Source organism: Drosophila grimshawi, unplaced genomic scaffold, assembly GCF_018153295.1.
Source record: "Drosophila grimshawi isolate 15287-2541.00 unplaced genomic scaffold, ASM1815329v1 contig_311, whole genome shotgun sequence".
In the NCBI taxonomy this organism is placed as follows: Eukaryota; Metazoa; Arthropoda; class Insecta; order Diptera; family Drosophilidae; genus Drosophila; species Drosophila grimshawi.
In genome coordinates this window covers 20,323,333-20,338,255 of record NW_025063098.1, presented here as the reverse complement: position 1 = coordinate 20,338,255, position 14,923 = coordinate 20,323,333, and the positions used below count along the sequence as shown (strand labels likewise).

General features: G+C 39.9%; 2 protein-coding genes across 2 annotated transcripts; one reads left to right on the top strand and one right to left on the bottom strand.

Annotated features, from left to right (window-relative positions):
• Nucleotides 1-2,958: 2,958 nt before the first annotated feature.
• On the top strand, nucleotides 2,959-11,603 carry LOC6570749 (fatty acid synthase). The gene is made up of 10 exons (XM_043214815.1): nucleotides 2,959-3,120; nucleotides 3,968-4,485; nucleotides 4,549-6,366; nucleotides 6,433-6,853; nucleotides 6,921-8,201; nucleotides 8,259-8,871; nucleotides 8,934-9,208; nucleotides 9,280-9,629; nucleotides 9,706-10,801; nucleotides 10,883-11,603. Exons 1-10 carry the CDS (start codon nucleotides 2,974-2,976, stop codon nucleotides 11,555-11,557), a joined length of 7,194 nt encoding a protein of 2,397 aa, XP_043070750.1. The 5' UTR covers nucleotides 2,959-2,973; the 3' UTR covers nucleotides 11,558-11,603.
• A 2,066-nt stretch (nucleotides 11,604-13,669) lies between these two features.
• LOC6570830 (DNA polymerase epsilon catalytic subunit 1) lies at nucleotides 13,670-14,568 on the bottom strand. The gene is made up of 2 exons (XM_043215236.1): nucleotides 14,039-14,568; nucleotides 13,670-13,973 (listed from the first exon to the last, which is right to left on the bottom strand). The coding sequence occupies exons 1-2, from the start codon at nucleotides 14,566-14,568 to the stop codon at nucleotides 13,670-13,672; spliced, it is 834 nt and encodes a 277-aa protein (XP_043071171.1).
• Between the last annotated feature and the right edge of the window lie 355 nt (nucleotides 14,569-14,923).

Here is a 14,923-nt window from a genome sequence, read left to right as displayed (position 1 = left end):
CTACGCTCGGCTTAAGCTCAAAGTTACGCTCGGCTAAAGCTGCAAGCTTAGCTTTCGATAAGCTTCAAGCTAAAGTCGAACAAAACTACAAGCTTAGCCCTTATAAAACTGCAAGCTTAAAGTTATATATGTATATATATATAGGGAGGGGTTATTTATTAGTGCATTTTTCTCTTCTTTTCTTTTATATTAGTTTTACGTAAGGATTTAAGGGATCATTTTGTACATTTTTGCATGGATGGATAATAAAAAAATAATTGAACAAATTTTTGAACTGGCAGAACAATGCGCAGCAAAATTTTCATTTATATGTTTACATATGGCTATGCACAGAAGTAAGTGAACACATAATTTTACAAAAAACTTAATATAAAAAATTAAGTTTATGTATCACATACATTTCGATGCGGTGAAAGGAGTTCCAACTCTGGAATTTTCTTCTTGGTTTTTAAATGTGTTGATTTTATTTCTATTTCACTGAAACTTAATTCATTATTCTAAAATGGAAAAATAATTATGTGTATTTTTCTGGTATATGTTTTTTTGTGGGGATTATTAAGGTATTTTTGGTTGGTTTTATATTTATACTTATGTACATAAATATCTGTTGTATGTATTATTTTAAAAAAGATTTTTGTAACTGGTATTTTAGGACTTTTAGTACGTGATGCTATTAATATGTATTAATATGTATGTCTCCGCCTCCAAGATTCCCGCATTTAAGAGCTACAGTTACCAAACATCGAATTACTAAGATCGTCCTCCAACATCTTTTTTGCCACGCCCAAAGTTCTCAAAACCCATATCTCCCGCAATTTAAGAGTTACAGATACCAAAATTGTAAGGAAGATTACTAAGAACCATCTCGGTATTTTTTGGCTGCGCCCACTCTGCTCCTTGCTTCCGGCTATCAGCTGGTATTAGCTATGTTATCAAAGAATTTCTCAGTCGGTTACGCCTGACTGCAACGTCCTCCGTTGTTCTTATTTTATACATTTGTGTGGTTTCTATAGTTTTTTGTTTTTGCTTTCGATTTGTCTAAATAGTGTCTTATTTTCGATACAGTTGCCACGTTATTTTGACCATAAAAGAATTCTGGCAGACCTACGATTTTTTCTTCAACTAGCACTTTTCAAAAACTTAAGGAAGCGTTTTGCTGGGATCAGCCGACTTTTATAATTTCTTTCGGTGCAGCTCCAGCTGCCGGAAGCCAAGTGTAGACAACCAAATTGGCTGCGTTATAAAAGCTGACTTAAACGATCTATCGCCGGTAGGGTAACCTTCAGTATGCTCCGTTTGCGCTAAAGCTTTTTCTCAAAGCTCAGCTTTTTTACGCGCTTAGATGCACTGCTTTGTTTATGTATCGGCCGTTACAGCTCAGGCGACAAATTGATCGGAATCGGTTAACGCTGCAACTCTATATTTTCTTATGTTGCCTACTGACCATTAAAAGTAAAGGAGTATTGATGAACTTGATCCAAGTCATCAAATTTATCTCGAGTGAATATTTAAACAATACTCGTTTATTTAGTATAAGCATAATCAATATAATTACTACTTATTCGAATAACCAAACACATTCGAGCCATACAATTTAGAGTAAAGGTTGAAAATTACGAAATGTGGCCAACTACTGAGTCAATTTGGAACCAGTTACAGAAAATTAAGAGTGTAGAAATGAAATGTAAAACGAGTTTAATCAACACAAATTACAAACCATATTTAGAAAATACTTAAATGTCGCTGGCTCATGTTTAACGGGGAGTTTTTAGTGCCTGCTGCACCGTCTGCTGGAGCAACTGCATCTTATGGTAGCTGGCAACGTTATTAAATGTGTTGAGGAGCGTTTCAATCTCCTTCCCACTGATTAGGGGCACAAAATTGCCAGCACAGGTGCAGAACTCGGCGAGATTTTCGCGTTTGATTTCGTTGCAGCGCACACAGCGCAGATCCTGGAGCACATAGGACATCACTTTGTGCTGCAGCACATCAATCATGCGCATCTCTATCTCCTCATTGTCGTAGGCTACATAGCACTGGGCGCATAGCCAAACAGGACTGCAACCAAATCAAATAACATTTATAAGTTGATATGTAATTATGAGAACGGCTGCACCACTCACATGCCATCCTTCAGGGCGCGCTGTTTGTCCTTGCAGAGATCCAGGTCGCGACAATGATTGCACGCCTTGCAGATGACCTCGTTGATTATGTGCGTATCACACGGATCTGTCCAGTCGGCCAGATCGGAGAACTCACCCACGTCCTCACTTCTCGCCTGACTCTGACGCAACGTTGTGTTGCCCGTCACAATTGAGGTGACCGTCTCATCAATGCCCTTGGGCAAACAATGGTGGCGTCAGACGCTTCAACTCGGCAATGACACGAAGAAACATCAGATTGCTGAGGGATCTGCGCCGTTCCCTTGAGCACGTATGACTTATGCAAAGCGTACTGCATTAGCCACACAATTGCACATTTTCTTCGATTTAGAGTACAACGTTGTACTTGAATATTTATAATTTTTATACCGAAACTAAAATACATTAAGTCAACTGCAACGACTACTCATATCTATCGATGCACACATTTTTATACTAAAAATGTAAAAGCATTTGACGCCACAGTGCATGGCAAAATCAATTGCTTAATTAATTTGGAATTCGTTGACTTTCTTGCTGGGAAGAGTATCTGGTCAAAGTATTCACCACTTTTATTCCTTTTTTGACTTTGTGATATGCCCTTCGTAATAAGTGTATAAAAGCAGCTAGTGGGTAAGGTATGGGTTTAATTGCTGTTTGTCTGGCAATTCGTTCGCTTTCTCTCGCTGGATTACATTTCGGAACGAAACGCAAACTTTAACCATATTGTGATATATATCTTAGTGTACAAGTGAAATCAAGCCTGTCAAAGGACGTTTAATAAATTATAACATTACCCCTAGTACAAATCAAGTGTTTAAAACTCAAAGATATGGCTTCTGACATGGCAAAAAAGAATAAAAAATACTCTAGATCGCGTCCTGATACAGATGGCGATGATATTGTTATTTCTGGAATGGCCGGGAAATTTCCCAATTGCAAAAATATCTCCGAATACGAGTACAATCTTTACAACAAGGTTTGCAATCGCACAATCGATTTAAATAAAAATGCTTATGTGGAATTACTTCAATTCAAAAAATTACAACACAAGTTTGAAATGGAAACAAGTTATATTTATTACAACAATCAACAGTTAACACTTAATTCAACAATATACAAGACATTCGTTAAATAATATTTTAATACGGAATTAACTGATAAAAACAATGATTTGTGTAGTTCATATTTATCTGGAATAATATATATTTCTTGATTAATTCAAGTGACTCTAAAAATTTATAAATATTTCCAAAAAGGTTAATTAAGTCATTACCAGATAATATAATATATAAAATTTATAGATTATATATTATAATTTACTGAACTTAATTCCACAATATACGAGACTTTCATTTTATAATATTTTTTAATATTTCAATATGAAAATATCTTTCGGAAACTACGATCTGTGTATTTTAAATTTATGTGGAAATATAATTTATATATTTCTTGAACAATTCAACCCTTTAAGTTAATACAAATATTTCCAATTTAAACCGGTCAAAAGATTAATCCAAATTCAATAATTTGAGTGACTTTCTTTTCCTAATTTTATAAAACAGAAATATCTACAATTTGTATATTTAATTTTTAGTCGTTAAACATTTTTTTCAACATTTTCATTTAATAATTGCAAGACAGTGTAAAAAAAAATGTTGAGTGAGCAAAAATTTAATATTATAATTAAATATAATGTTATTTAGTCAGTCTCCATTTTTCTTATAAACAACTAGAATGATTTTCAATCTTAAAAACTAAAGAGTTATTAATAATATCGATTACATAATTGGCCATTCTGATTCACGCTAATATTGTTTCATCAGATTGACATGGTAGATGACGATGAGCGTCGTTGGCGTCATTTTAATCCTGAGATTCCCAAGCGATTTGGTAAAATCAGCAATCTGGAAAAGTTCGATGCAACATTCTTTGGGGTACACTTCAAGCAAGCGCATACTTTGGATCCGCAAACACGAATTTTGATAGAGACAGCGTACGAAGCTGTCATTGATGCAGGTATCAATCCGAAAAGCCTGCGTGGTACGAAAACTGGCGTCTATATCGGATCTTGTATATCTGAGTCAGAGAAAACTTGGTTCTATGAGAAGGTTTCGTCAGGGGGTTTTGGCATCACCGGCTGCAGTCGCGCAATGCTGGCCAATAGGATTTCGTACACCCTGGGTTTAGAGGGCCCGTCCTTTTTGCTTGACACGGCTTGCTCCAGTTCAATGTATGCCTTAGATAATGCATTTAGTGCAATTCGAAATGGTGAAATTGACGCTGCAATTATTGGCGGTGCCAATTTGTTGTTGCATCCCTTTGTGACCCTTCAATTTGCACGGTAAGCAGCTCTTCGCTTGTCATCACTATTGCTTTTGTAAAATACTCATATTTCATGTTTCAGACTCGGTGTTTTGTCGCAGGACGGTTACTGTCGCCCATTTGACAAAGATGCATGTGGATACTCACGCTCTGAGGCAATTAACTGCCTATTTCTTCAGAGGAAAAGAGATGCGAAACGCATCTACGCAAGTGTTGTTTATTCGAAAACCAACTGTGATGGATACAAGCCGGAGGGTATTACCTATCCATCAGGAAATATTCAAAGAAAACTACTATTGGAATTCTACAAGGAAATTGATCTAACACCAAATGACTTGGGTTACCTGGAAGCGCATTGCACTGGCACCGTTGTGGGTGATCCCGAAGAGTGCAAGGCCATTGATAGTGTGCTGTGTAGCCAGCGTCAGGAGCCACTTCTTGTGGGCTCTGTCAAATCAAATATTGGACATTCGGAACCTGCCTCTGGTATCTGTTCACTAGTGAAAGCGTGCTTTGCTTTCGAAACTGGCCTAATAGCACCCAATATTAACTTTACCGAGGTGAAAAGAACAATAAAAGCACTGGCGGAGGGACGTTTAGTTGTGGTTAAGGATGTCACTCCTCTGCCAAAGCCATGTATCGCAGTTAATTCGTTCGGGTTTGGTGGCGCCAATGCACATGCCATTCTTAAAGCACATCCGAAGTCAAAGGTAAACTATGGAATACCTGAGGATAATCTGCCCAGGATTGTGACATGGGCTGGCAGAACGGAGGATGCTGTCAATGAGATTTTCAATGGGATTGAGAAGAAACCGTTGGATGCCGAGTTCATTGGACTGTTGCAGAATATACAAGAGGAAGAAGTAACCGGCATGGTATTTCGAGGATATGGCATATTCGGCAATAACGGCAACCAACCAACAAAATCTTTGGTTAGGAATGTCCAGCATTACACTGGCCTTAAGCGGCCCATTGTCTGGGTATTCAGCGGCATGGGTTCACAGTGGAACGAAATGGGAGCATCATTGATGATGATTCCACGCTTCCGGCAATCCATTGAAATCTCCCACAATACATTAGTCCCGAAAGGCCTCGACCTCATTAATATCCTCACTTCGAACGATCCTGCAATTTACGAGAATATTTTGCACTCTTTTGTCGGCATAGCCTCTGTACAAATTGGTCTGACTGATGTTCTCCGTTCACTAAACTTGGAACCCGATTTTATTATTGGACATTCCGTTGGAGAATTGGGTTGCGCCTACGCAGATGGAGGAGTAACGGCTGAACAAATGATACTAGCTGCTTATTGTCGTGGTCGAGTCAGTATGGAGTCTAAAAAAATCAGAGGTGGTATGGCAGCTGTGGGCATTGGGTATAGGGCAATTAAGAACTTGCTGCCGGAAGCCATTGAAGTCGCCTGCCACAATAGTGCCGACTCCTGCACCATCTCGGGACCCATTGATGAAGTTCGACGATTCGTCGCAGAACTAAAATCGAAAGATATCTTTGCAAAGGAAGTGCCATGCTCGAATATTGCATATCATTCAAGATATATTGCATCTATGGGACCCCAATTGTTAAAATATTTGAAGGAGATAATCACACAGCCAAAGACTAGGACAGCCAAGTGGCTGAGTACCAGTGTGCCGAGGAGTGAATGGGAACAAACTGAAAATAAATTGTGCTCTGCCGAATACCATACCAATAATCTGCTGCACAGTGTACTCTTCGAGGAGACTTTTGCAGAACTACCCAAGAATGCATTGACTATTGAGATTGCTCCACATGGTTTATTGGGCGCCATCCTAAAGCGATCTATGCCTAATGGTGTTTATATACCACTAACCCATCGAGGAAACAAAAACAATGCGCTCTTCTTTATGACCGCACTTGGCAAGTAAGTAACGCGTTCAAATATTGAATATTAATATAAATGTATTAACTTGTAATCATTTTATTGCAGATTATATGAAAATGGTGTTATGGTGCCGGTGGCCAACTTATATCCCAAAGTTGAATTCCCTGTTTCACGATCAACTCCGGGCATTAGTTCTCTCATCCGTTGGGATCACAGTGAAGATTGGTTTGTGACGAAGTATGAGAATATGAAGACTAAGGCCAGTGTAGAGCGCGTTTTCCTTATTAACTTGGCCAGTGATGAAGAGTGTATGGGTGGTCACATTATTGATGGTAAAATTCTCGTACCCGCTACTAGCTATTTACAATACGTTTGGAAGACGTTCTCTCTAATGCATCATGGGCCAAGTTACACGGATATTTCAGTCGAATTTGAGGAGGTGCAATTCCTGAGAGCCACAAATATGTCAGTTAATGGAGAAGTTGAACTGAATGTTATGATTAACTATGGCAGCGGCCACTTTGAGGTAGACTAAATTCGTTATTCTTATGCAACTCTTAATGCATCTGAGTATATAAATATATTGATTTCAGATAACTGAAGCGGGTAGCTTGGTAGTTACAGGTAATATAAGAGAGATTGAGAAGCCACTCGCACCGGAAATATATAATTTCCAGAACGAATCGAAATTCCCGATGCTTGCCAAAAAAGATTTCTACAAGGAACTAAGACTACGTGGATACCATTATAATGGAGCGTTCCAACCCGTTCGCAGCGCTCGAGCGGATGGATTATATGGAACGGTTGAATGGGACTATAACTGGGTGACATTTATGGACGCAATGCTACAAATTCAGATATTGGGCACAGATTCGCGCTCCCTCTTGCTCCCAACGAAAATTCGTAAGCTTCGTATAAATGGAATTCCTCATTTCGATGTGATAAACAAAATGGATCCCGAGAACCGAATTATTGATGTTTATGTGGATCATAAGAATAATCGCATTGTAGCCGGTGGCATTGAAGTGATTGGACTTCATGCCAGTCTGGTTCAAAGGCGCAAACCTCCCGGCATTCCAGTATTGGAACAGTACGAATTTTTGCCCTATTTGCCAGCACCAGAAATGACTCTATCAAATGCAGCACGAATATGCGTACAACTTGCCTTAGAAAACATGTCGATATCGAAGGTAAAACTCGTTGAAGTTGACACCGATGGAAGAGACAACGTTTTGGCGAAGTTTATCGATGCTATTGAGGACTTACCGATTGTTACTGGAGAGTACATGTATTTGACCGACAGAAAGATTGATGAAATCCCTGGCATACATATCGAAAATGGGAAGGTGGAAAATCTATCCAATTACCATTTCATTGTAGCCGGTGGAACTCGTGGAGATCTCAACGAGGATGTGATTATGAATGCCCAAAAGGTTCTGGTAGATAACGGCTACTTATTGCTTAGAGAACGACCCACGACAAACATAAGCAACTTAAAACTGCCCGAACAATTCCACTTGATCACGGTCATTCCAATAGACAACAATGAGGAAGTCTTCGTACTACTCCAGAATATCTCCAAGAAATTGCAATTGCAGCCGACTGTCGTCAAAGTTTCTGATAGCGACATGAAGTTTGAGTGGATAAGTCAGGTGCAGTCTGCCATTAGTATGAAGAGTGCTGTTGTTGCCTACGCTTTCAATGAGAAACACAATGGTCTGGTTGGATTAGTGAATTGCTTGCGAAAGGAGCCCGATGGCAACTTGGTCACCTGTTTCTATATTGATGATCCGAAAGCACCCGAGTTTAACTTAGCAGATCCATTTTATTCCAGCCAATTTGCACTGGGCCTGGCTTTCAACATATATCGCCATGTAAGTATATATATATGTGAACTTAAATATTTCATAATAGCCCGACAACTTGGGTAGGGAACTTGGGGAAGTCTCAGGCATCTGAATCTGCCCGTTAATGATGAGGTCAAACCCAGACTAGATCACATTTATGGAAATGTGATGCAGCACGGAGATTTGTCGTCATTGCGCTGGTTTGAGGGACCTCTTGATCCGGAAGACTGTATCATTAAGATCGCGTACTCATCGCTCAACTTCAAAGACGTAATGCTGGCAACTGGTCGACTGGCAACTGAATTAGACGGTTCTAACCGAATCGATCAAAGTTGTGTGCTTGGATTTGAATACTCCGGCATCAATATGCAAACCGGTCGACGAATTATGAGCATGGTTGTTAAGGGAGGTGTCGCTTCATATGTGGATAAGCCATCGAAGCTTATTTGGAACATTCCCGACCACTGGTCGCTGCAGGATGCTGCTACGGTGCCAGTTGTTTATATAACCGTATATTACGCATTCTTTATGGCAACCGACATTCGCAAAGGAAAGAGCATACTTATACACGCCGGAACAGGAGGAATTGGCCTGGCAGCAATTCGCGTGGCATTGGCCTACAATTTGGATGTGTATACCACATGCAGTACTCCACTGAAGAAGAAATTCCTCTTGGACACCTTCCCACAGCTGGAAGGTATGTAAGCTGTGTCACGTATTGGTTTACTGCTCAAAAATAAAAGAGATTTCACGTTTTAGGTTCGCACATTGGCAATTCTCGAGACACGTCCTTTGAGCAAATGATACAGTGTGAAACCGATGGAAAGGGTGTTGACTTTGTACTGAATTCACTCTCAGAAGACAAGCTACTGGCGTCGGTGCGCTGTCTTGGGCAGTCGGGCCACTTCCTCGAGATTGGCAAATTCGATATGGCCAACGATACCAAGCTCGGCTTAGGCTGTTTCCTCAAAGAGCTCACCTTCCATGCGGTGCTGGCGGATAGTCTGTTGGGGGCACCCGATGATCATATTTGGGTAATTAATTTTTGTACAATTTTGTTACTCCGATTTATTGATAATCTAATAAAATCTCATTTTGCTTGCAGCACTTGAAGAAACTCATTGACATGGATATTTCCAGTGGCATAATACAACCATTGCCAGTCACAGTGTTTCCGGCTAATGAGATTGAGCAGGCATTCAGACATTTGATTGGTGGCAAGCATATTGGCAAGGTCATAATTAAAGTGCGTGATAACCCGGAAGCAGCCGAAACTCTGCCAGTACGTGTCCAAAGCCAAATCTACTTTAAGCCCCATATGACTTATGTCATTCCGGGTGGTTTGGGTGGATTCGGCTTGGAATTAGCCGATTGGATGTGCTTGCGTGGTGCCCGCAAGCTAGTGCTCAGCTCCAGCCGTGGCATTACCAAGGACTATCAGTCCTTTCGAATTGCGTATGTATTTGCTTATTTCAATTGGATTAACTATAAACATCTTAATAATTTTGCGGTCGCTCTCTCTAACTCGCAGACTTTGGAAGACTTACGGCTGTGAAGTTGTAGTCAACACAGCAGATATATCAACAGTTGAGGGCTGTCGCAATCTCTTGGTGGAGGCTGCCAAACTGGGTTCAATTGGCGGTATATTCAATCTAGCAGTTGCCCTACGTGACGGCATCTTTGCCAATCAAAATATGGAGCAATTTGTGCAAAGCTTTTCGCCAAAAGCGGTTGCCACCAAACATTTGGATGCATTATCCCGCACCTTGTGCCCAGAGCTGGACCATTTCGTAGTATTCTCAAGTGTGTCCTGTGGTCGTGGAAATGCTGGACAAACCAATTATGGCATGGCCAATTCTGTCATGGAGCGTATCATCGAGGGCCGCAGCCGGGATGGTCTGCCAGCCAAGGCCATTCAATGGGGTGCTGTGGGCGAGGTGGGATTAGTCGCCGATATGGCCGAAGATAAAATTGACTTGGAAATCGGGGGAACGCTGCAGCAAAGAATCTCATCATGCCTACAGGAACTGGACACACTACTAAGTGCGAAATCGGCCGTTGTAGCCAGTATGGTTGTTGCCGAAAAGCGCTCAGGTCGTTCCGGAAATGAAAGTATTATCGATACGGTAATGCACATAATGGGTATACGCGACTTAAAGTCTGTCTCGCTGGGCACAACACTGTCCGAAATGGGCATGGACTCACTCATGTCCGTTGAAATCAAGCAAACGCTTGAACGTGACTTTGAACTCGTAATGACTCCTCAGGATCTGCGGTCACTCACCGTCCAAAAGCTGCATGAGATTATGGAGGCAAGGGAAAAGGATAATTCGGATGCGGTGAAAATGATCTTAGCATCCGAAGGAAAGCTAATGGGTATAGAGCTTTTACTGCGTAACTTTGGTGATGAAGCCCATTCCGATCAGATAATGTATTCCCTTCAAACACATGGGAGACTGACAAAGCAAAATTTTCCACCTAGCATTATAATACCTGGCATAGAAGGAACAGCTGGCCAAGCATGGTATAATATTGGAGCCAAGTTGAACAGCAGGGCGAATGTATTACAACTCCATCAGTTTGCACAGGTGGAGACTATCAATGATATTGGTCAACAGACATTGGAGGTTAGTATATTACAGATTTCGATTTCTCGAATATATTTATGAATAAATCTTTAAAAAATAATCATCACTCTGTTGTTGTAGCATGTAAAAGCCCTACTGAAGCCCACACATCCATTCTACCTTATTGGATATTCTTATGGATCGTATGTGGCTCTTCAACTGGCCGCACTGCTGGAGCAATTGGGTTACCGTGGACATGTTCTTTTGATAGATGGTGCACCGCATTTCCTAACGAAACTTACGAACTTACATCTGGGAGAAAATTTCACAGATAACTCCCTGTATGACTTGCTGTTCTCAAGTATTGTCAATCAAATATTCCCAGAGGAAACTAAGGAGAGCATATCTGCCGTTTTCCACAAGCTCGACACTCTCAAGGAGAAAATGGATTTATTCATAAAATATGTGGACAAACAGAATATCTACAGCAAAGAATACTTCAAAGTGATGATCGAGGCCTTATTCCGAAGGGTTAAAATCGCAGCGAAGTTCGATCTGAACAGCATAAGGGACTTGAAGTCTCCCATTATGTTAGTCCGTCCCGCAGAGGTGTCCCTAAAGGATATCGAAGAAGATTATTGTGTTTCCCAGCTAACTTCTGGTAAAGTAACCCTAAAGGTCATCGAGGGCAATCACTCTACAATGTTGGAAAATCCAGTCCTACCTCAGATTATTAACGATTTTGATCCTGGACTATTAGATGACAAGAACTTTGAAGAGTATATTCGAGATGGTAAGCCAGTAGCCGTGGCCTAATATTCCCGTTAAATAGTCTCTCTACTTTTACTTTTCACTTTATCGCATTAAGGCTTGCATCAAAATCATTGTAAAAAAAAAAAACATGTTTTCTCACAAAATTCAATTTTTAATATGATAGACAGTTGTTTTTATTATCAACTTGCTTAAACATCGATTCGGGTGAATGATTTTAAATTTATGAACGCTCTTAACTGATTAGCAAATGGCACAGACCGTATATTTATTTGACGACGACAGATCGTTGAACTTTGTCAACTCAAGTTGTACTTTTCAATCTGTCTTTTGAAAGGAATTCCCTAGAATATACAATTCCTTCTTTAAATATAACCTACAAGAAGGCCTCTGGTTCACAGCGGCGGTCGGGACCCTGTTAGTTACAGTTAGTATTATTAGAGGGGAGTTGCTTATACCTACTTTACTGTCCCCTAAAATTTGCGGTATCTGAGCTGGTGATCGATCCTCGCTGTCTATAATCACCATGAATCTCTGAATGCGAGTTAAAAGAGATTCCCTACAAATAAACCTATTACCTATTCTGAAGTTTATTTGCTAGCATCCTTCTTGTTTATCTTGTCTTCTAGAGTGGATATACTAATATGTAATATAAACTGGCACCGTAATCAATTATAATTTTCAAAAGGTGAATAGATTTTAAAAATACAACATTAATCATTTTAATAATTCATTTAATTCAATTACTTTTTTTTTTGTATATGACTAAAACAATTTTATTTGTTTATTAACTCCTTAAGTGTTTGGAGTGCACTGTTCAATGTTCATGTCAACAGTGAATGTTTTTATACATAATAGATTTGGTTCTGATTTTATTTTTATTGTCTTACACAGTCATTTTTACATTATTACATTATGTGTATTTTTCTGGTATATGTTTTTTTTGTGGGGATTATTAAGGTATTTTTGGTTGGTTTTATATTTATACTTATGTACATAAATATCTGTTGTATGTATTATTTAAAAAAAGATTTTTGTAACTGGTATTTTGGGACTTTTAGTACGTGATGCTATTAATATGTATTAATATGTATGTCTCCGCCTCCAAGATTCCCGCATTTAAGAGCTACAGTTACCAAACATCGAATTACTAAGATCGTCCTCCAACATCTTTTTTGCCACGCCCAAAGTTCTCAAAACCCATATCTCCCGCAATTTAAGAGTTACAGATACCAAAATTGAAAGGAAGATTACTAAGAACCATCTCGGTATTTTTTGGCTGCGCCCACTCTGCTCCTTGCTTCCGGCTATCAGCTGGTATTAGTTATGTTATCAAAGAATTTCTCAGTCGGTTACGCCTGACTGCAACGTTCTCCGTTGTTCTTATTTTATACATTTGTGTGGTTTCTATAGTTTTTTGTTTTTGCTTTCGATTTGTCTAAATAGTGTCTTATTTTCGATACAGTTGCCACGTTATTTTGACCATAAAAGAATTCTGGCAGACCTACGATTTTTTCTTCAACTAGCACTTTTTAAAAACTTAAATAAGTATTTTGCTGGGATCAGCTGACTTTTATAATTTCTTTCGGTGCAGCTCCAGCTGCCGGAAGCCAAGTGTAGACAACCAAATTGGCTGCGTTATAAAAGCTGACTTAAACGATCTATCGCCGGTAGGGTAACCTTCAGTATGCTCCGTTTGCGCTAAAGCTTTTTCTCAAAGCTCAGCTTTTTTACGCGCTTAGATGCACTGCTTTGTTTATGTATCGGCCGTTACAGCTCAGGCGACAAATTGATCGGAATCGGTTAACGCTGCAACTCTATATTTTCTTATGTTGCCTACTGACCATTAAAAGTAAAGGAGTATTGATGAACTTGATCCAAGTCATCAAATTTATCTCGAGTGAATATTTAAACAATACTCGTTTATTTAGTATAAGCATAATCAATATAATTACTACTTATTCGAATAACCAAACACATTCGAGCCATACAATTTAGAGTAAAGGTTGAAAAATTACGAAATGTGACCAACTATTATGAGTCAATTTGGAACCAGTTACAGAAAATTAAGAGTGTAGAAATGAAATGTAAAACGAGTTTAATCAACACAAATTACAAACCATATTTAGAAAATACTTAAATGTCGCTGGCTCATGTTTAACGGGGAGTTTTTAGTGCCTGCAGCACCGTTTGCTGGAGCAACTGCATCTTATGGTAGCTGGCAACGTTATTAAATGTGTTGAGGAGCGTTTCAATCTCCTTGCCACTGATTAGGGGCACAAAATTGCCAGCATAGGTGCAGAACTCGGCGAGATTTTCGCGTTTGATTTCGTTGCAGCGCACACAGCGCAGATCCTGGAGCACATAGGACATCACTTTGTGCTGCAGCACATCAATCATGCGCATCTCTATCTCCTCATTGTCGTAGGCTACATAGCACTGGGCGCATAGCCAAACAGGACTGCAACCAAATCAAATAACATTTATAAGTTGATATGTAATTATGAGAACGGCTGCACCACTCACATGCCATCCTTCAGGGCGAGCTGTTTGTCCTTGCAGAGATCCAGGTCGCGACAATGATTGCACGCCTTGCAGATGACCTCGTTGATTATGTGCGTATCACACGGATCTGTCCAGTCGGCCAGATCGGAGAACTCACCCACGTCCTCACTTCTCGCCTGACTCTGACGCAACGTTGTGTTGCCCGCCGCAATTGAGGTGACCGTCTTATCAATGCCCTTGGGCAATTTGCCTCGAATGCCGAAGAAATTGGACTGATCCAGCCAGAGCATAAAATTCCAACACTGCTCAAAGCTCAGCTGCATGGAATGGAACATTTCCTTGTTGCGCAAACTCTGCACAGTATAATCGACATAGCCCAGCACATCCGACACCGACTTCTTGCCCGAGCTAAGTATGATCCGATTAAAGTCCACATAAACAATGGTGGCGTCAGACGCTTCAACTCGGCAACGACGCGCAGAAACATCAGATTGCTGAAGGATCTGCGCCGTTCCCTTGAGCACGTATGAATTATGCAAAGCGTACTGCATTAGCCACACAATTGCACATTTTCTTCGATTTAGAGTGCAACGTTGTACTTGAATATTTATAATTTTTATACCGAAACTAAAATACATTAAGTCAACTGCAACGACTACACATATCTATCGATGCACACATTTTTATACTAAAAATGTAAAAGCATTTGACATCACAGTGCACGGCAAAATCAATTGCTTAATTAATTTGGAATTCGTTGACTTTCTTGCTGGGAAGAGTATCTGGTCAAAGTATTCACCACTTTTATTCCTTTTTTGACTTTGTGATATGCCCTTCGTAATAAGTGTATAAAAGCAGCTAGTGGGTAAGGTATGGGTTTAATTGCTGTTTGTCTGGCAATTCGTT

Excerpts from the sequence above, each read along its gene's own strand:
- LOC6570749 (XM_043214815.1), top strand. The coding sequence starts at position 2,974 with ATGGCTTCTGACATGGCAAAAAAGAATAAAAAATACTCTAGATCGCGT. Across the intron at positions 8,872-8,933 it reads CACCTTCCCACAGCTGGAAG|GTTCGCACATTGGCAATTCT; the intron begins GTATGTAAGCTG and ends TTCACGTTTTAG. Across the intron at positions 10,802-10,882 it reads TTGGTCAACAGACATTGGAG|CATGTAAAAGCCCTACTGAA; the intron begins GTTAGTATATTA and ends CTGTTGTTGTAG.
- LOC6570830 (XM_043215236.1), bottom strand. The coding sequence starts at position 14,568 with ATGCAGTACGCTTTGCATAATTCATACGTGCTCAAGGGAACGGCGCAG. Across the intron at positions 13,974-14,038 it reads CTCGCCCTGAAGGATGGCAT|TCCTGTTTGGCTATGCGCCC; the intron begins GTGAGTGGTGCA and ends ATTTGGTTGCAG.